This window comes from Ambystoma mexicanum, chromosome 5q, assembly GCF_040938575.1.
Source record: "Ambystoma mexicanum isolate Mex_15411 chromosome 5q, UKY_AmexF1_1, whole genome shotgun sequence".
NCBI classification, from domain to species: Eukaryota; Metazoa; Chordata; class Amphibia; order Caudata; family Ambystomatidae; genus Ambystoma; species Ambystoma mexicanum.
Window position 1 is genome coordinate 1,192,390,388 of NC_090933.1, and position 20,955 is coordinate 1,192,411,342.

The following is a 20,955-nucleotide window of genomic DNA, read 5'->3' on the forward strand; positions in this document are numbered from 1 at the left end:
ATCTTATGATGCTACAAGCTGGTCTACGCCCATTGGTCTGAGCTGAAGGAAACCATCGAACTACATTCCGACCACATGGCCTCTTGAAATCTGGACAGCATCTAACCGCACTGATTAAGGCCACCCCGAGCTCCACCAAAACGGGTTACTACAAAAAGTAACTCTAATAGCATCCTCTTACCTCTTCCTGCACCACTGAAGTAATTCAACTCCCCCCTTATCAGCCTGGGTTTACAATGGCTAAACAATCAAAAGGTCAACAAGAACTCCGATATTACCATGATGTTATTCACAGCTGACAGGGGCAAGAAACACATCCCCCCCCCCAAATTGACCCCACAAGGTCCCCGGAGGACAAAGGGTCCCTGGCTACCAAAGAAGATATTTAGGCCTTCAAGGTAGACATCAAGTCAGAATTTAGGTCATGCATGACCAAATTTACCACAAAGCTGGATCACACTAATGAAAGGGTCACGGAAGTAGGACGACACCTGGGGAGGTCGAAGACCGATCCCAAGACCACACTGCTGCCTTGGGAGAGATCCAACGCTCAATCCAGACGCTACAGGATAAATGCAAGATCCTTGAATTTAAACAAGAGGACCTCGAAAACAAGGCCCGGCGAAACAACCTTCGGATTCGGGGAATCCCACCCTCTGTCCCAGAAAGAGACCTCGCAGAGTTCGTGGGGAACTTCTTTCAGGCCCTTCTTCCACGACTAGATAAACCCCAGCTGCTACTAGATCGCACTCACAGGTTGCGCCCACGACGTGGTGTAGAATCTGACTCGCCCCTCCGATGTAATAACGAAAGTGCATTTCAACACTACGACGGAAGCCATTTGAAATTAAATCCAGCCCCCCAACGAACAATATTCCGTTCTCCCGTTGGAGATTCGGATTCAAAATTCAGAGTCAAAGGGACATTTAGCTATGGCCCCCCCACTATAGCGACTGATCCAGGCTCATCCCTACCCCCCCACTCAGATGTTCCAACAGATGTGAACTCCGCGATTTGTCTCCCTCAATGTTAGGGGTCTGAACTCCCCTGCCAAACGTACATCCATTCTACAACGACTACAAGACGAGGACGCCGGAGTGGCTCTACTACAAAGAAACCCATTTACTCCCAACGGATTTTGTGCGACTCAGCTCCAGATGTTTCCCTCTTCAGTTCTTCGCCTCAGATGGCACAAAGAAAGGGGGGAGTGCCATTCTCTTTGCGAAAGAGCTGAACATGCACATTTTGGACAAGAAATTGTGCCCTGAGGGCCACTATGTCGCCATCAAATGCCTCCTGCTAGGGCAGTTATACACGTATATCTCTGTATATGGCCCCAATGTGGGACAGTCCACCTTCTACGATTCCATGGGCACTGCCCTCTCTTCCTTCTCAGGGGGTCAGACTGTGATTGGAGGAGACTTCCATGGGGTTACAGACCCCACAAAGGACAAATCACATCCTCCCTCTCCCAAAGACTAATACTGCGTTGGGCCCGTTACGTCTCTTCAGAACTCTAGAGGTTGTGGATTTGTGGCGGGTGCTTCACCCCACGGAAGGGATTTATTGTTCTATTCCTATGTTCATAGGGCCTTCTCAAGGATCAACCTCCTCCTAACGTCCCCACAACTACTATCCTATATCGAGGAGGTATCCATCGGTACGAGAACTCTATCAGATCATGCCACAATCGCTCTGGAACTTTGGGTACATCAACCTACCCCACGCAATGGGCCTTATTCAACCAGATATTCAATGAAATGCCACTCAGAGACTCAATCGCCACCACCATTCGAAACTTCTTTAGGGAAAATCCAAATGAAGACACCTCCCCGGTGAATACTTGGGATGCCATTAAAGCGGTGGTTCAGGGTGAACTAATTGCACATGGCGTAGCATACCGTAGAACCAGGCGGCAGACTTGCCTGCTCCTTGAGGAAGAAAAGCTGAAAGAAAGCATAAACTGAAAGGCTGGTCCCCAAAGAGACAACGGGCCATCCGCATTACCCCAAATAAAATTGAGGCCCATCACGCCGAACATACAGCTCATCTCCTGGCCAAAGCTAAACAGTTCTATTATGCTAAAAAAAAACAAAGCTAATAAACCACTAGTGAGTAAATTAGCCAAAGCAAAAAGGGGCAACACAATCATCGGTCTGCGGGGCCAACAAGGCATGGTACAATACGCAGAACAGGAAAAGCAACGGCTGGCGGCAGCTCAGCTAGCTCAGGTGATTACTGCGCCCCTCTCACCCCTGGGACCAGAATAAACAAAGAGAATACCTGCAGAAGGCAGCATTGCCTCACCTGAAGGAGTTAGCTCGAGACCAGCTAGACGCCCCAATCACTGGTGAGGAGGTAGAAGCTGCTATAAAATCTCTCAAATCCAGAGCTCATCCTTTTTCTGAGTTACCCCAGAATCCTTGTGAGTAGCCCTGTTGGCAACCCACAAGTCAGCAGCCTTAGCTAGCTTCTTGGAATCTACTTCCTTTGAATCAGCCAAGTGCTGTCTGAGCTCAGGAGAGCATGCATCATAAATTGACTCCAACATAACAAGATTTTTCATTTTTTCATTTTTTCATATTTCATAAGTGTTCACTCTGTAACCCTTAATCCATCCCTCTAAGTTCTTCAAACTTTCACTCACCCAGGTAGCCCAAGGGGTACCATCATGCTTTTTGAGCGTCTTTCCTGTGGTCATTTGGTTAGGAAAGCGAAAATTTGAAATACAATGATGTTAGGAGTCCACAGAAGTGTTAAGGTGCATTTGGGGTGAAAAGGTTCACGAAACAGTGGCTGCATGGGCAGCTGAGTGCAAGCAGGATTGGCCAAGGATCAAGAACAGTGGTAAAGTTAAAGTTAATGTGGCCACAAAAATGGAGGTGGGTCGCCCAAGTAGGCAAATGCTGTGCGAGGAGCGTGAATCAGCGTTGAGTGCATAGAGAAGGTGAAAGAGGCATCATGAACGATGAGAGTTTTGATAGCGTGCGGGGAGTCTTACGACGTGTAAGGATCAGCGTTTGGAGACCCTGGGGTGCTGTTGTGATGCAGGGGGACCTCCCAGGCCCAGAGAGGGAGAGATTCTGGCTGCGAGCCACGGCTGGACGAGGCGTCTCCCCCATGGGGGCGGCACCGACTTTGGACGCGAGCCGGGCCCTTCCTGTGGATCACCCCAGCTGCGGTGGTAGCGTCTCTGTTCCCCTAGTGGGGTTCGGGGGCCAGCGTTCTGCCTCAGCCTACGCCTAGCAGCTGACTTAGAACTGGTGCAGACCAGGGAAATCCGACTGTATAATTAAAACAAAGCAGCGCGAAGGCCCGCAGTGGGCGTTGACGCAATGTGATTTCTGCCCAATGCTCTGAATGTCGAAGCGAAAAAATTCAATGAAGCGCGGAAAAACGGCGGGAGCAACTATGATTATCTTAAGGTAGCCAAATACCTTGTCATCTAATTAATGACGCGCATGAATGGTTGAACGAGATTCCTTACTGCTTCCCTACTATCTAGCGAAACCACAGCCAAGGGAACGGGCTTGGCAGAAACAGAGGGGAAAGAAGACACAATTGAGCTTGACTCTAGTCTGGTACTGTGAAGAGACATGAGAGGTGTAGGATAAGTGGGAGGCCCTCGGGCTGCCGGTGAAATACCACTACTCTTATTATTTTTTCACTTACCCGGTGAGGTGGGGGGGGGGGCGAGTGTAACAACACCAAATATGTGGGGTTAGATTCACTGTTCATATTCTATTTGGTAAAGAGAATGCCAATCCACACTCCATCCCTTCTGTTGTTAAATGCATGCCGTTTTTTTCATGCTAGTTATATGTATGTTTACAGGAATTCATTACATTGCTTTGAGAATCACAAGGTAGGAATGGCCTGTGTGGAAGATCCACCTATTAAGTATCACAGGTGCAAAATATAAGAAGGGAGTAGCTAAATTTATATTCACGGTGTAAACACGATATAACTTGCATGAAATAAATGGCATTCCTTTAACAGAAGGGATGGAGTGTGGATTAGCATTCTTATTTTTGACTTTTTTTGATTTTCATTACACTGTGCATGGTTAACCAAGCAGTGAGTTTAGAGTTACGGACATTCAGTGTTGTTACACTATGCATATATTTTGATTAAGCAATGCACCCGAGGTGAAGGTTGCCTTGTAACTAGTGGCACATTTTTTTATTAGAGTATTGTAGAGGTGAAGAGTGATATCATTTGAAATCTGAGTCTCATTTTGTTTTGTTGTATACCTACTGAAGTCCTCTCCTGAAGAAGGGGTACAGCACCCGAAACACGTAGAGTATGAAGGACTTGCCTAGTAAGAATTTTACCATTGTACAAGAAGACTACAAGATTGATGTACAAGGTCAACATGTTCCGTTTGTCATTTTTGTGTACATTACATTTTGCATATATTGTTAAATCATTTGGCTGTTGTTCAGCATTTCTGGTGTGCAAGCGACGGCAGTGTCTATAGATTTGACATTATTTATCTGCTTATCTTGGATAGGGACAGACTAGAGAGTAAGGGTGCCCTAGCTATCCTGATATCCACACTGATAGAACCCCATGTGAAAATATTCCCAGGAAAAAGTAGTCCACAAAAAGTTGTTTAAAAAAAAATGTAGTCATGCAATATAAGCAATACAAAGTGTGACCATGTTGCCAGTAATACGTTAGCAGAAAATCTATTTTTAAATGCAAAAAAGTACAAGGCTGGAACCCAACAATGACCCAAACCTCAAATGAAACCTTCACAAATCACCCTTACTCCATTCCTAAACCTTATCCTAACTCTGATTACAAACCGTATTCTACACTGAACCCTTACCGAACACTAATTTTATTTGCATGAGACTCAATACAAAACACCAAATACATAGAAAATTAAATGAACCTAACACCACCCCATCACCAGTTAGCCACACATGACATAGCCCTTGCCCTAACCCAAACCCTTGTTCTAATCCAAACATTAGCCTTACCCTAACCCCCAACTACAATGCTTATTTATTTAGCGCAGTGGGTTAAGTGCTTGAGATGTGTGTGTGATCTGTATGTCGCAGGTTTGAATCCGGCAAGGTCGACTCAGTCTTTCATCCATCCGAGGTTGATAAAATGAGAATGAATTTTGATTGGGTAATAATAAGTGTATATAAAATGTTCTGTGTAAAGCGCTTTGGATAAAAACTCTACATCAATGACATATTACCCTAATCCTTACTCTACCCTAACCACCAAGTATATCCTAACCCCATTCTATGCCAACATCAGCCCTCTCCAGCCTCCTTATCCTTTTCTTGAATACAATTACCAATACCATTACTCTATTAGCCATAGCCTTACCATAACCCAAACCCTAAAACTTACCCAGACGCTTAATCTTCCCTAACCACTACCCAAACCCCAATCTCAGCAACATTTTCACTGGATACCCCCTTTACAAAAAGGGGTCTGGGCTAGGGATGGTGAGAGCCCAGTCAAGGTTGAGGGAATAAAAAGAACATTTATTTTGTCTAGTGACTATTTGAGACTCTACTCACATAGTACGTCAAAGGATGAAATCAAGATTTTACAAGTTAGGCTAGGTACTAGTTGCATATGGCAACTTGGCACCACCCAACCAGCAGCCCTCACATTGGCTCCCATGGCAGGCACGCTTCTTCACATCAGGCTCCACCAGTGTGTTATTGCAAGTCCAGCCTGTACAGGTGACTATAATACCACTGAATTAATTTACCAGACTGTTCTATGCACGTGAACAGTCAATATTTGCTAACTTTCTTGTTAACATTAGTATTTAAGCCAATTGGAGAGGTTGATAACTAATTTTGAACTTTTCTGCTGAAGCCAAGTACTCGTTTTTAGAGTTGTCCAATACCATCCACAATAGCTTCACATAAAAATGCTAACTATGTGTGTACAACCCATTGTATGACGGTTTCCTACTTAAATGTGCCTACATAAACTAAGAAGAACTATTCATTCAAAACATAAACCGTGTCCTGCTTATTCATGCTAACTTCATAAAATTAAATGAATAGGCAAATAAGCGGACTTACCTATTATCAGTGTCAAGGCCTACAAAATCCTTCTTTTCAAAAGGAACACACAGCAGAATCTTTTCTCCAGACTTGTCTGTCGCCCGATCAAGACGCTTGGATTCCAGCACAATGAAAAGGGATTCAATAAAATCTTCCACTCTCTTCTCTATCGAGTCGCACTCCTCATAGTTTGGATAGAAAGCTACATCAGTGCGAGGTTGATCAGCAATTTCCCCCTGCAGCCCAAAGACAAATAACCGCGAATCATACAAAGTAGAGCCATAGATTTCCTTCTGCAAATGGAACTTCTCGAAGGTTTGGGGCCAGTCCTTGGGGTGGCTGCAGTCTGTGATGGTAATGAGCCCCACAACTTTACGATGGGCTTGGAAATCTCCCCAATCATTGTTCTCTGGAGGATAATGGTGCCTATAACGGATGTATAGGAGACGCTGGGAGTCGCGGACATTGATTTGAGAAACAGTCGAGATGCGCTTAAAAATGTTGAAGAAGCTCTCCTCTGGGATAACTCCAACAGGCTGTACTGCCACTAAGAGCGTTTGGTGGTCTTCGGCACACTGCAAATAGTCTGGGACACTCATTTTCAATCCACTAAAAGCTGGTAAAAAAAAGAAATAGAAAATATATTTTAACAGCAGATTTTGACACAACACTACATTAAAAGTAAAGTTAGCAAGACTCGTTTTGTGCAACAAGGCAACTTGCAGAGCATTGCCTCACCTCTGCTTTATGCAATCCTGGACTGACCTATAAACTACCATCACTGGAAAATGCACATTACCACAAACTGTCTTATTTTTACTCTCTCCAGATTAGCACTCGATCAGATTCAATGTCTATCATTACATGCAACCCTGTGTATACAATCACATTCCCTCTACATCAACCCCAAGGGATTCATTCCCATTTTATCCATTCTGTGTGCAGCTTTCCTATTCTGGCTACTTTTGCCCTTCCTGTTCCTCTTACCTCCACAGACTATGGTCTGGATACTCCAGGTGTGGAAAATGGTCCAGGTTATGATTGGCACAGTATAGAAGTTTCCTAACATAACCCTGGGATCCCAATTCAAGTGGAAATGGTTATGGCTGAAGTTCCCTGAAACCCCACTAACTGCCTGGAAGACACCTCTGCACTAAGGAACAAGTACCCAGTTATGAAGCTAGATTTAATATCCAGTTACGAGATCTCTGGCTTGCACAGAATCATAGTTGACTCCTCACATTATTCTTTAACCATATAGGTTTTGGACCCACGTCAATAAAAAGGTGTTTTCAGAGAAGTTAAAGGTTTTTGTAGTGACATGCCTTGATACAACAGAGCTGCATATCTCCATGAATCATGGGCGAGTAACCCTTTCAGCTCTCAAACGTACATGGGGCACAGAGTGCACCATGTATATAACTAAACTATAATCCCGCTCAGTGCATACATGTGCTGTGTCTGCACCCTGTCTATGCTAGTGAAGTAGAGAAATGAGGGTCAAAAGCCCCTAGCCCTTCCCCCTTATCTAATAATACAGTGGAAAAATAGGAGATGTGTTGCATCCGGTGCTCAACAAGAAATGCAATGTCAATAGTTTATAACCCATGCACAACAAACATTAGTGGGTGGTAGAGCCGGTATGGAGTTTGCTTGCACAGGCTGTTAAACCGTACATGAAGTCTCCAGACTAACTTTAAGCCCACACCTTAAGGGCCACCACCCACCCAGTTATGGGTTATTTCGGTACAAATACTGTGAACTCTTTCAATTAGCCATAATAGCAGTCACCTGGTTCATATCAGTTTACCGTATTGGGGCAGGAGGTCAAGGCTACTTTTTTCTATTTGGTTTGCACATGCACACAAAGGCTGCAACAAGTGCATTGTGGCTTCTCTCTCACACCCAGGCTGCTGGGCAGAGCTTTCAAAGGCAGCGTTGTATGGCAGACATATGCGCTCGTGACAGTATCTGAAAGCGGCACTCAGTCCAGTGCTCTACACAAAGAAAGTTCAGGCGACTTTGCGGTTTTGCCTGTGCCCAATTTCCCACAGCTGCCAACAAGCAACGTCTAGTGAACAGCCCAATGAGCACAGCAAACAAGGAAAGCTGGCGACAAGCGAGTGGTGCAGCGCTGAGGCTCCAGTGAAGATCAAACTTTGAGCCCTGCATTGCCTGGTGCCATGGATTAACCAGTCCTAAAATGTCTCGTTTGATTGTAAGGTTTCATTTAAAAGCAATGTTCCTAGTGCGCAGAAAGGTGTTGCAGATAGATAAACATACTGTGATAAATCCGACGATGCCGTCACTCCTTTCCCGGGGGTGGCGTCTCTCCATGTGTCCAGCGGACGGCAGACGCTACCTGATCCTGATCATGGGGGCAGCTTTATAAAGGGAGGACCACATGTGGGGAGGAAACCCTCTTTCTGGATGTTCCATCCATCCCCCCATGCCATAATGGCATATTGTGATACTCCCCATCACATACCTTCTATACAAACAGCAAGCATTCTAACATATCATCATAGGAAAAGCCAAACACTTACTGAGACGAGGAAGAGGCAGGGAGTAACTCTTACAAGGGAGTTCCAACAGCAGCCTCCTCTAATAAGGTATGCCAGAGCACGGACTGACACAAGGAAAGTAGAGCAGAATAATGTAGATTATAAAGGCCGGCTAATGAATACTGGGGTCTAGTCGATCGCCAGGGACGCCAAAGATACCAAAAGAGAGCTGGAGAGCCAGAGAAAAGCTGTGCAACTGGTGAGGGTTTGGGACACTGGGAGGAGAACCAGAGACCAAGGGAGAAGCCGCAAGACCGGTGAGCCCATAGCAGAAGGGCTGGGACACAGGGAGAAATGCCTAAGGGTCTGGGAGGGTCGGGAAGAGATTAAAAAAGGCTCATTTACTCTATTTGAACTGTGTAAAGTTATTAAAGCAAATAAAGCATATAAAACTGAACAGGAGAGCAATACTTCTAATTTAAATAGACATTACAAGGAAGGAGCTGGTGAAAAGAAGCTATATAGCCAGCTTATTGACCTTTGAAAGCTATCATACCCCTTTGAGTTTATATTTGACCAAGAACTGGCATGAGAGTATACCAAGCAGAATCAAGTTGCTAGTGTGTTAAGTGAAATACCTGAGAAAGCCCTAGCAGGAGAGTATACTAGGCAAAGTCAAGTTGGACAGTGTGAAAAGTAAATCACATGAGCAGGCCCTGATAAGGATACATCAGGAATAGCCAAAGACTGTGCTGAAATTATATTAAAAGAGGAGAATAAACCTGGCAGGAGAGGACACCAGGTATCCTACTAAAGTTAAGACTAACAGCAAAATTGTTTTGCATACCAGTTTTGTTGATTAAAAAAAAAACCAAGAAAACTCATATCCCTAAAAGTTTACAGTACAGTGAAGAGAAATCCAGGGGAACGGAACCATGTTCTGGAACTGTGAACTTTATCCATTTGGAACTTGCCTTGTGTTGGAGCTACGCCTTTCTTTTTTAACCATTGGTAAACTTTTCAAGGCCAAAGACATTTCCCTTTTCACCTTAGAGTTGATTTTTAGAATGTGAGGACCAGAATAGTATTTCGGACACAAGGCATTTTTGCATTTGATATATTGACATCGGACATACCCTTAGTTTTGGTTTAGGTAGGGAAATATCTCAAAGTAGAGACAGCAAGGCATTTTCCAAACTTTTATGTCAATAAAGGTTTATGGCCAAAACAATGAGTCCTCCGTGTCCATGTCTCATTCCTGGCTCCTCACAATACTCATTCAGTTTTGAAATTTGCACTCGCTTGGACGGCATCTGGACCATTGAGCAGAGGGTTCACTGGCGGGGTTGGAAAGACTGTCCTATGCCTTGCGTTTGTTCAGGCAAAGGAAAGTTTATCTAAAGCGGGAATGTTTTCCTTCTATTCTCAAAGTTAAGTCTGTGTAATAAAAAGCTAGGTGTGTGAGACAGAGCAGTCAACAGGCCCGTCGCTTAGCAACTTCCCTCCCTTGACCATTAGGATACTAAATTGAACTATTTTTCACAGTTGCACCGCATGTACTTCACATCCAATGCTTGCAGTTGCAGCACATTTGGAAAGACCTCTCTCCAGTGGCACGTGTAATGACTTGACTGCTTCAGCTGAGCTGGTTGAAAAACAATATTTCGTATCTTTATTTCAATATGTAAATTAGATGAATGTTGATATTTTTCACAGAAACGGTACGTGCCATTGAGTCACATAATGTTAGCGTTCAAGGCCGGCTAGCCTGTCATTCTGAGATGGGAATGGAATTTGTAAAAAGGTATCAGAGGGTAAAATAAGAACATTTGTAACACATCCATCCCACGTCATTATGTGATGAAAACTGCATTATTTCATTGGTCTAAGTGAGAGTACTTTATGAACCGATTAGTAATATGATCACATGCATGGAATATGGGGTTTTAGAAAGTTACAATTGCTTAATGTAGGAATCTCCAAGATGACATCACATCAAATCGAAGGGAAACTTGGTTTGGAGGTTACCCCCATCAGACTACCCTCTTTAGTAATATGCCCAATAAGCACCGACAGGATGCGTTAGTGTGATTTCACTTTGGAACACTGTCCAATCAGTGGTTTCTGCTCTATAAACGTTCAAACCCATAGATTCTGGAGACTCACTCACTCACTGACTGGCTGATAGAGGGGAAGAAGGAGAGAAAGGAGAATTGACAACAAGAGAAAAGAGAATGGAATTGATTGATTTCCTTTTGGACCTATTTTGTATTACTAGCAATACACTGCAAGACACGCGTATGTGGGGAATCCTTCAGATCCCTCACCAAAACACTGCCTAAGGTCTCCTCCCAGGTGGCCAGGAGAGGGCAGACACTTCATGAACCCCATCCTGGGGATGGTGTACTGCAGGAGGATCACCTGGGTGGTGTCAAGGCCCAGGGTGGTGGGGAGATTCCAGGGGATGAGACATGGTATTTTTCCTCTGAAAGGGATACTCTTACTGTCATTCCAGAAGATGTTATGGCTTATTGTCATTTTAATGATTTTTGGCCTACAGCTAAAACTAAGGTAATAAAACCCAAGATTTAAATATTTAAATCTATTTCATCAAAAGAACATATCTTTTCTTATCCCCAAGCTTAAATGTCCCCCTCAATATCAAGGGCACACTAGAGGGAATGGCGAGAGAGTTGCTTTCTCTTCATATTCTTTCTCTAAAAAGGTTAAACCCTACATTCCTTCTTCTAAAAATATTAAGGGAATTACAACCCTCTTAAAAGTGTAAAAGAAGTGGAAACACCCAATTTCCTTCAAATGAACTACGGGTCCCAGAATGCCTCAGGGACTGTGACAAAGAAGAGGGATGGGTAGGCATGCAGACAAAGGACAGGCAAGTAGGCCTAAGAGCATTTGCCAAGGTCAGTCATCCACCTTGCAGATGCCCCACGCACTACTGTGACTCTTCACTCTCCCTTCACTCACTGCAAATCATTCTCACTGACACCAACTACTGTATTGCTGTGCTGCGTTTCCTGTGCCATTACTCCTAGTCTGCGACAGTTTGTTTGAAATTAGTTTTTAGCTGTGCCTCCATCCTGCATTGAAACTGCCCGTTTGTGTGAAAATCATTTTTCGCTGATGCCGCCCTCCTGCATTAAAACTGCCCGTTTGTGTGAAATTCGCCTTAGCTGTGCCTCCATCCTACTTGTTTCTTTTGTACACCCAATACCCATTTGGCCTACAGTGCAAAGTGGATCAGGTTCAGAACTGTGCTTTGCAGCATACTCACACCCGCCTCACCTCTCACTCTCTCTCTTCCTCCCTCGCTCTGAGATCGCACTCTCCATCTCCCCATCTACTCCAACTGTTACACCATCACCTATCCTCCCTCTGTCACTAGATCTGGACGGTAAAAGCATTAAAAAAACGACAAAAAAAATAAAATATAAAATAATAAAAAGACATCCTTTCCGCGAACCCTGGCCTCCCAATTGCAGACACCTATGTCAGAGCATCCTCAAGAGAAATCTTCACTGACATGCTCTTTTCCGTGCCATCTCCCGACCTATGGACTGCTCACCTCATTGCCACTCTCCCACCTTATTCTTCAACTTCCATTAATGGCGGCACCAAGTGGGAAGTCCTCCGAGCGGGCTTCGTCTCATCTTGCTGTTGTATCAATATTTACATCACAGGCACAGTCCTGGTTCAAGGCCCTCAGGCCAACCTCCTCCTTTTTGTCTGGCTCCTGCCATCTCTCATCAATGTCATTCCTTTCCCCACCTCTCTCCCCTTTACCCCCTCGAATCCACCACTCCAGACGGATACCCCACGACCCGACACTCTGCCTCAAAAAACCTTCAAAGTAAGCTTTTGTCTCCATCTGGCAACCCTCAACTCACGCTCAGCCATCAAACACTCTGCTGACATCTGCCTTCTCCTTGAAGAAACTGCCCTGGAAATACTTGCACTCATGGAAACTTGGTTCAATGCCAGCTCAGTTACTTTCTTTGACTCACTCCTTTGACTCACTCCTCCCGGATGGCTATAAGATCACCTCTAAACCTCGACCTCACCATGCTGGCGGTGGAGTTGCCTTAATCTTCCCACAGTGGATTCCTTCTACCATCCTTGCCACTCAGCACCATTTGTCCTTTGAGAGCCTAATGTGCAAATTGGTCACCTCTCCTTCCTTCACCTTGACCATTGCTACCACCTACCATCCCCCTGGCACTTCTTCTCGATTCCTATCTGAGTGGGCAGACTTCTGTTCCTCCCTACTCTCTAACACCTCCAACCTGCTACTACTAGGGGACTTCAACATCCACCTAGACTCCCCTTGCACAACAACCTCCCTCTTCACTGACCTCTGCTACTCACTATCCCTCTCCATTCTTCCCTCCGGCTCTACCCACTCTGCTGGACACAAACTAGATGCCATCATCCACTCCAACTTCACTCCATCTTCTACCCTGCTCACCTCCCTCTCCTCACCTCCCACTTGGGTCCCTATTGCCCTGCAACAACTCCTCATAAAGCTCTGCCAACCTTGTTCACGAACATCCGCTTGATGAAACTGAATGTCCCACCTTCATTCCTGCCTGCCCACCCAACAGAAACGCTACCGCTGATTCTGCACTCAGCAACCTCTATCTGTCCATCACTAACACCCTTGACATTCTTGCGCCAGTCATGAGGATCCGCCTGAAACTTGCCTCCAATCGTAAGACCTGGTACAACACCGATCTTGCAAACCTAAAACGTAAGTTCAGGGCTGCTGAACGGAAATGGCATACTTCAGGCTCACCCTCTGACAAACTGGCCTGCCGCCTGGCCCAGAGACACTACAGACTCTCCATCCATGTAAAAAAAAAAAGAGCCCACATTTTGGCACGAGTGTTTCCATTGCATCCAACAATCCAGCTGTACTCTTCAAAATCTGCTTGGAACTTGCCAACCATCCACAGTATCTTCTGCCCCTACTCCCTCCCAGGCCCTCTGCAACACACTTGCCTCTAACTTCACGTCCAAAACCTAGGACATACTGAACAGCCTGGTCATGCACACTTCCGAACCAACCCCTCTCCCTCTGCCCCCCACCACTCAATCTCCTCCTTCCCTCCTGTCTCCCCTGACCATGTCATCAGAGTTGTCAATGCCATGAAGGTCTCAATGCCATGAAGGTCTCTTCCAAACAGGTTTCCCCTTGCTCCTCCAGAACCATCAAGGAAATTATTGCCTCTCTCGCCCCTGCACTTGCTGATCTCTGCAACCACTTTGCAAATGGTTCTTTTTCATCCTCCCTCAAGCACTCCCTGGTACACCCGCTCCTTAAAAAACACTCTGCAGACCCTTCTCTCCCAGCCAACTAGCACCCCATTTCCATCACTCCCTTCCTGGGAAAACTGTTCGAGAAGCTGGCCCTCCCCCAACTCAACTCTCATACCGAACGTGTTGGTGGCCTACATGACCATCAGTCTGGATTCCGAGCATCCAGAGGCACGGAAACTGCTCTTCTGAACACCCATGAAGAACTGCTTGCATCGCTTGACTCAAACTCCCCTGCTGTCCTCATCCTGCTTGATCTCTCTTCTGCATTTGACACAGTGAACCATTCTATCGTCATAAAAAGGCTCCAAGACACCCGTGGCATCTCGGAGCGGGCACTGGATTGGCTTACATCCTTCCTAACAGACTGTTCCTCCAAAACCATTCTAGACCCTTTCTCCTCCCCTACTTCCTCCTCCTCCTCCTGTGGTGTCCCCCACGGCTGCATTCTTTCACCCAGGCTCTTTAACATATACCTTTTTCTGCTGGCACAACTCATTTCCTCCTTCTCCCCCCAACTTCCAATGCTACGCTGATGATACTCAACTCTTCTTCAAACTTCCCACTGATACCCTTGCACACTCCATTATTCCTGACTGCCTCTCTGCCATCCAGGCTTGGCGCACCGCTAATGACCTCTGCCTCAATGCCAGCAAATCTGAGATTCTCACCATTGGGTCCCCTGCACCCTACTTCTTCCCTGCTCTCTGGCCTTCCTCCATGCCCTACCTTCTCTGTAGCCAGGAATCTCAGAGTCATCTTCGACTTCTCCCTTTCCATCATCCCTCATATTCAGGACATTGTCAAGAAGTCCCACTTTCAGCTCTTCCTCCTCAAAGGAACTTTACCCTTCCTCACCTTCCCCCAGTGACTCAATGTTACCAGTGCTCTGGTTCTCTCCAGGCTAGACTACTGCAATAGCCTCCTCAATCTTCCTTCGTCCACCCTACGACCACTCCAGCTAACCCAGAATAGGACAGCAAGACTTATCCTTGGCCTGAAGCTCAGGGACCACATCTCTCCTGCCCTTCAAAGCCTCCACTGGCTCCCGGTCTCAGCACAGATTAAATTCAAATCCCTCTGTATCATCCACAAGGCTATCTGGGGCCAGGGACCCCTCTTTCTTCAATGCTTCCTGACCAAATACTCCCCTTCTAGACTCCCCCATTCCTCCAATACAGCGAACGACCAGGACAGACACGGCCAGCTCATCAGGTTCCCGAAAGTAGCCACGAACAGGGACCTCCTACTAGTAAGTACAGACACTCACTCCTACCAATATGCTCATTCTCCACTCTACACCAAGAAAAAATAGAATGCAGCTATACCCACTCGATCAATTTCGGCGTAGCTGCACACATACCTACACTACAAACTGGTCTATGAACACCTCAACAGTTTGTTACACCGAGGTTATACCCCATGAAATAAAATCGCCTTATCGCCATGCATAATCTCCTATGCAGGCCCCATGGCAGCCAGAATGCAGACTAGGGAGGCCAACTACCTCGCTGAACAGGTTCCTATGACCTCGCAACCACTGCGCCGCACCTAGCACTGCAACCTGCCCTACCCAGCGAAGATCCTGCAAAATCCATCTTAAACACGTCGAAACAAACGGAATACTCGACCAATCACAAGTTGGCTTCAGACCGATGAGGAACAGAATCACCACTTCTAACGATATGGAAGGACTGGAAAATAAATGCAGATGACTCCCAATCGGCCCTCTTTCTATTGGACATTTCAGCAGCTTATGACACAATCAGCCACGCAACACTAATAAAAAGATTGATCGAATGTGGCATGCAAGAATCCGCACCAAAGTAGATTACCTTATTCCTAACAAACCGAACCAAAAGAACCTACCTACCACTGTTCACCTCAAACACCAAAAATATATCCTGCAGAGTGCCACAGGGTTCCAGCCTCTCCCCTCTACATGTGCCACTGATGAATATCATTCGATCCCATCGACTTACCGCCTACAAATACGTACACGACACAACGAATTGTGAAAACAAATTGAACACAGGAACAAAATAACAACCCTCAACAACTGCCTCACACACAAACAACTGGATGACAACGAACAACCTCAAACTGAACCCAGCAAAAATAGAAATAATGCTCTCACCCGCAGGGTTCAATTGAGGGAACCCACAATTGGACTGGCCAATTGGCATGGAAACGCAACCAGAGACTACTTTTGTAGTAAACAACCTAGGAATACTCATGGACAACAGACTATCACAGGAACCTCAAGTCAACGCAATCGCCAAAGAAATGCTTCTTCCTCCTACAACTACTCAGAGACTTACTCAACATCTCTCCTTCTCCCACAGAACCCTCACAATCATATCCCTGATACTCACAAGAATTACCTACACAAACAGCCTCAACCTAGAAATGCCAGAAAGACTCACCAAGAAACCCCTAAGGGTGTAAAATGCAGCAGCCAGGATCCTACTAAGACTAAACAGAAGAGACCACATCACTCCAGCACTGAAAACCCTACACTGGTTACCAGTAAAAAAAAGAGCATCAAATTTAAAGAACTCTGCATCGCCCACAAAGCCTTGTACAGACAAGGAGTGGAATTCCTCCGAGACAAGATTAGCCGGTATCAGCCAGGAAGGGAACTAAGATCCAGCAACGACCTCCAAATGGCAAAACAACACGAAAAAAGGAAATTCAGTGGAACAGTGTTCTCACGTCTAATTGCTAACACCTGGAACAACATGCCCAAAGTAATTAGAACCACAGAAGACCACATCACCTTCAGGAAACTGCTCAAAACCTGGCTATTTCACCAGACAATGACAACCTAGAAGGGACACCAGCAACAACACCGCAGACAAACAACTAGAGAGGAGACGAGAGGGGCCAAAGAACCACAAACAAGAACCAGGATAGATACTGTCAAGTGGCATCCAAAGGGTTACCGCAGAGAGAGACCACAACAAACTGCCTGACTTTACTAACCCTCTTCCCTTCCTGCTCCTCCTACACAACTGATGCTTCTATACCAGTTCTTGGACTAGCCACAATCCTAAACATACAGAGAACCATTACTATGCCGACATCCAGAGTGAACCACCCACATAGCCCAATAACATCTAAAATGCAACAGATCAAGATGCCGGACTGCCTTACAGCTACGACCACCTGTGACTCTGAATCCCTTATGGACACTATCTAACCAGTGCACATGACCAACTCATCATAATCACACAAAACTAACACCAACTCCCACACAAAACAGGCATGGAATCTTACCCATACGGTTACAATGTGTGAGGCCGCTCACAAGTGACCACATGCAAAACACTCACAGACACCAGTTCCTCCTGGTTCTGAACCTAACCTTTCACCCCTTTCCCCATTAACCCCCCACCCCACTTTTTTGCAGAGTCACAGAAGCGCCTGGACACTGCCCCTGGGTGGTAGCGGTGTGGTACAAATAAATTGAACATAACATAATGCCAGTAACGACAAATGCCCACCATGGCTCTGCCTCACATTCCTGTTGGCTTTGCCTTTAAAAATGTCTTGCCACAACAAGAAAACATGTCCAAACTGGCTGCACAAAGTAGGCGAGTCTAGATGCATAATAATGCTCATCAGGTTTGCTTTACCCTTGATACCCAGTGATAAAAGCCACGCCACAGTAGGAAATGGCTTAATAACACTCCTCATGCCTTTTTTGTCATAGAATCCCAGTAAAAATAAAATGTCATGCCACAGCAAAGAATGGCTAGACCGGGTGTCCCAAAATGCCAGTGCAGCCACATAAAAGCACATCCTTTTTAATTTTTTTTTTTATTTTTAAATACAGCATTTTGTACTGGCATCTATGATGGATACCCATTCAAATGTGCATCATGATTGGGATTCCAAGATGGGCACTGAGGGGACAGCAGCGTGATCGTGGAGCTCTCACCCCCGGGGCCAAAGAAAATAAAGATAGATTAAAAGAGCCTTCCCCAGGTGGGGATTTATCAATCTAGGCTGCAGTGATGGAGTGCAACAGCCTGGATCGCTAGGGGACTTCGGCAGAGGCGGGTGTGCGGCATTCCTCTCTGCAGTGTGAGTTGCGGGGACCCTGTGCCAGCAGCCAGTGCAAGCCAAGATGAGAGACACGCTTGCAGACCGCGAACAAGAAGAACCAGTCGGGGAGACCCAGGGCGGTCGAGGATCCAGTGCGGCTGTGAGGTGAGTTGACGGAAAGTAGCCACTGTCGGAAGGCGGAGGAGCCTGTCAGGAAGGAGCTGCCTCTGATATTGGAGGCCCACCGGGGCTGGATTCGTGAAATGGGGGCTCCCCTGCTGGTAAGCACCAGTGGGAATATCAAGATGGACCGAGCCGCCCCCGTGCCAGCAAAGCAGCATCTCAGAGAGATCAGGAGGGGCCATTCCAGTAGCCCACTGCTGAGAGCTGCGCAGCGAAGAAGAGCACCTGGAGCGACCAAGAGGCCTGGGAGGGGCCCCACAGCAAATGTCACAGGGCAGGAAGGCAACCCGAGGGGCTCGACTCCCCCTCTGCCCCCCTTGGGAGAGAGACTCATCACAGATCAAGCGTGCACCCTGGCCCAAGGAAAGGGTGCAACCAGGCAGAGGCTGGCCAGTGCAGGCAGTGATCAGCAGGCAGTGATCACCAGCTTTGAGCAGAGTGACGGTGAGGAGTGGGGGAGCGCGGCAGGAGTGCCCCAGCCCAGGTTTTGAAGCCAGCACTTTGCAGAGATGGCCAGGGGAGGCCCTGCAGTGTTATAGCCGGGGCGGCTGGAGGCCCATTTGAGGTACATTTTGGATTTTGGAGCTGCATATAGTGCCTCAGCCAGCGCACCCCCATCCAGAAGCATAGCAAGGAGACAATGGATCAAGAGGCGCCCCACGCATAGGAGACAGTGACAGGTGGGGCCCTGGCCTCCCTGGGCCAATCCTGAGGCTGAATAGAGGGCTAAAGAATCCATCTACATCCGTGGTGGGCAAGAAGAGGCCATTTGGTCGGGCTCATGGCAGAGTGATCCTGGCACCAAGGCCAGGAAGAGGTCATTTGAAACCCGAGGAGGAGGACAGGCAGTGGCTCACCTGCACACAGTTAGAGGGGAGTTCAAACCCCCCCCCCCCCCGCACAGTCAAGGGCGGACTCACAAAGCGGCGGAGGGAGGAGGTTCGTACACCCTGAAAAAATGTCCAGAAGACGTCCAAAGGTTGTAAACCAATACCAGGGAGAAAAGGAGGGGGCAGGGCTCCCCCACCCCCATCAGACCCCCATGTCCAAAAACAAGGGGAAGGACATGCAAGCTGCCACAAAGTCTGTGAAGAAACCACAGGAGGGCAATCTGCAGAGACAGCGAGGTACCGGCTGGGGGAAGATCAGGGGGCCAGGTAAGGAGAGGATTTGGGGGCACTGTCAGGCACTGCAAAAGATTAAGTGGTCACCCAGGAGGTCCTTCACCAGTGCTTTCAGGGTTTTGGGGACCAGATAGTGAACACCATTCAGTCTCAGTTGAGCATGATCTGAGCTGAACTGTCCCAATCATTGCAAAAGGTGAAGGGGGACATAACGAAACTAGAGGAGCGGACCGATGCAGCAGAGAGCGCCATAAAAGAGGTCACAGGAGACACAAGGAAGATCGACAAACTTGTAGAGCATTTAGCAAGGGTCACGCAGAACCTCGAGACCCAGAGTGTAGACTTGAAAACCGCTCAAGAAGATCTAACTTTATTTTAAAGTGCCTTGCTGAGGCGGTGGCGGACAAGGATCTACGCACAATGGCGCAGCAAGTGTTGTCGGACCTGCTGGAGGTGGAAGACTGGTCGGGGAATAGAGCTGGACTGCATAAACAGACTGGGACCAAAGAGGGGAGAGCCAGGGGCCAGACTCAGAGATGTAGTGGTGGCCTTACACGAGTACGGGCAGAAGGAGAAGTTGCTGGCGGCTGCCAGGAGGGCCAGATCAATCAGATACAATGGCTCGGAACTTCAGCTATTCCAGGACTTAGCCCAGACCACCCTGGTGAAGTGTAGGATGATGAGCCCGGTGGTGTGTGTCCTAATGCGAGAGGACATATCCTATAAATGGACCTTTCCCCTTTGGACTACTGTTCGAATGGGAAGGGAAACAGTCTTGGGTCACCACCTGCGAGGAAGGTACAAGGGTACTGAAGATTGAGGACAAAGGGTCACCAAGGCAAGAACAAAGACCGGCGAGAGAACCGGTCAAGAGGTAAATGTGAGAGTGGATGACGTTTTTCGACAAGGGGCTAAAATAAACAGGGCCTGAGGAGCCCGGATTAACCCCCCCACTCCCAACGGGGCAGGAGTAGAAGGTGCCCGCACGCCCATCGACACTGGAGCACCATCCTGAGGGAAAAGGGGGGTTACAGGAAGGAATGTTGTAGTCTATCTGGGGAGGTAGTTAGGGGAAAGGTACCGGGGGAAGGTGGATGGTAGAGGATGTCCTGGTTTATCTACATGGGTCTAGGGGGACCTGCACAGGTTTACTCTGGCTTGTTACAAGAGCTCAATTCAAGAGATGATGGGTCAGCGCAAGCTAGAGGCTGGTTGAGCGTGCCCAGAGGGGGTGGGGCGATCCCAACGGTAGCCACTCATTAGTGCGAGCCGCGCGGTAAGACGACCATGGGAAAGAGGGAAGTGCTTTGGGTGACCGCCCCAAACGTCAGGGGGCATAATTCCCTGGTTAAGAGAAGGAAGGTGGAACAGTTCTTGGGCCAGGAGAAGTCGCAGGAATTGTAGCCCACCAAGAGATGCACGTTCGGACGCAAGACGGGCATAAGCTAAAAAATCAAGGGATACCGCCATCTGTTCCAATCCAACGCCCCTGGGAAGACGGGGATGGGGGCTGTTAATTGCTAGACATCCAAGGCTTCCAGGTCATAGTTACAGAGGGGGACAGAGAGGGTAGGTATCTGGCAGCCTCTTTCTAATGGGAGAGGGGGACATATACAGTGGCAGCAATCTACGCACCCAATACGGGGCAAGATGGGTTCTTGAGGGAGACACACACCGAATTGGAGACTTTTGCCAAAGGGCAGATAATGTTGGTAG

The 20,955-nt window shown here is 47.2% G+C and overlaps 1 protein-coding gene across 2 annotated transcripts in view; it reads right to left on the reverse strand.

Moving 5' to 3' along the window:
• TRAPPC9 (trafficking protein particle complex subunit 9) overlaps nucleotides 1-20,955 on the reverse strand; it is a 3,490,818-nt gene that overhangs the window by 3,446,530 nt on the left and 23,333 nt on the right. For both annotated transcript variants that reach the window (XM_069621680.1, XM_069621681.1), the window contains exon 2: nucleotides 6,066-6,663. In XM_069621680.1, coding sequence (XP_069477781.1) covers nucleotides 6,066-6,646 — 581 coding nt within the window. In that variant the 5' untranslated portion in view covers nucleotides 6,647-6,663. The remainder of the gene's footprint in view (nucleotides 1-6,065; nucleotides 6,664-20,955) is intronic.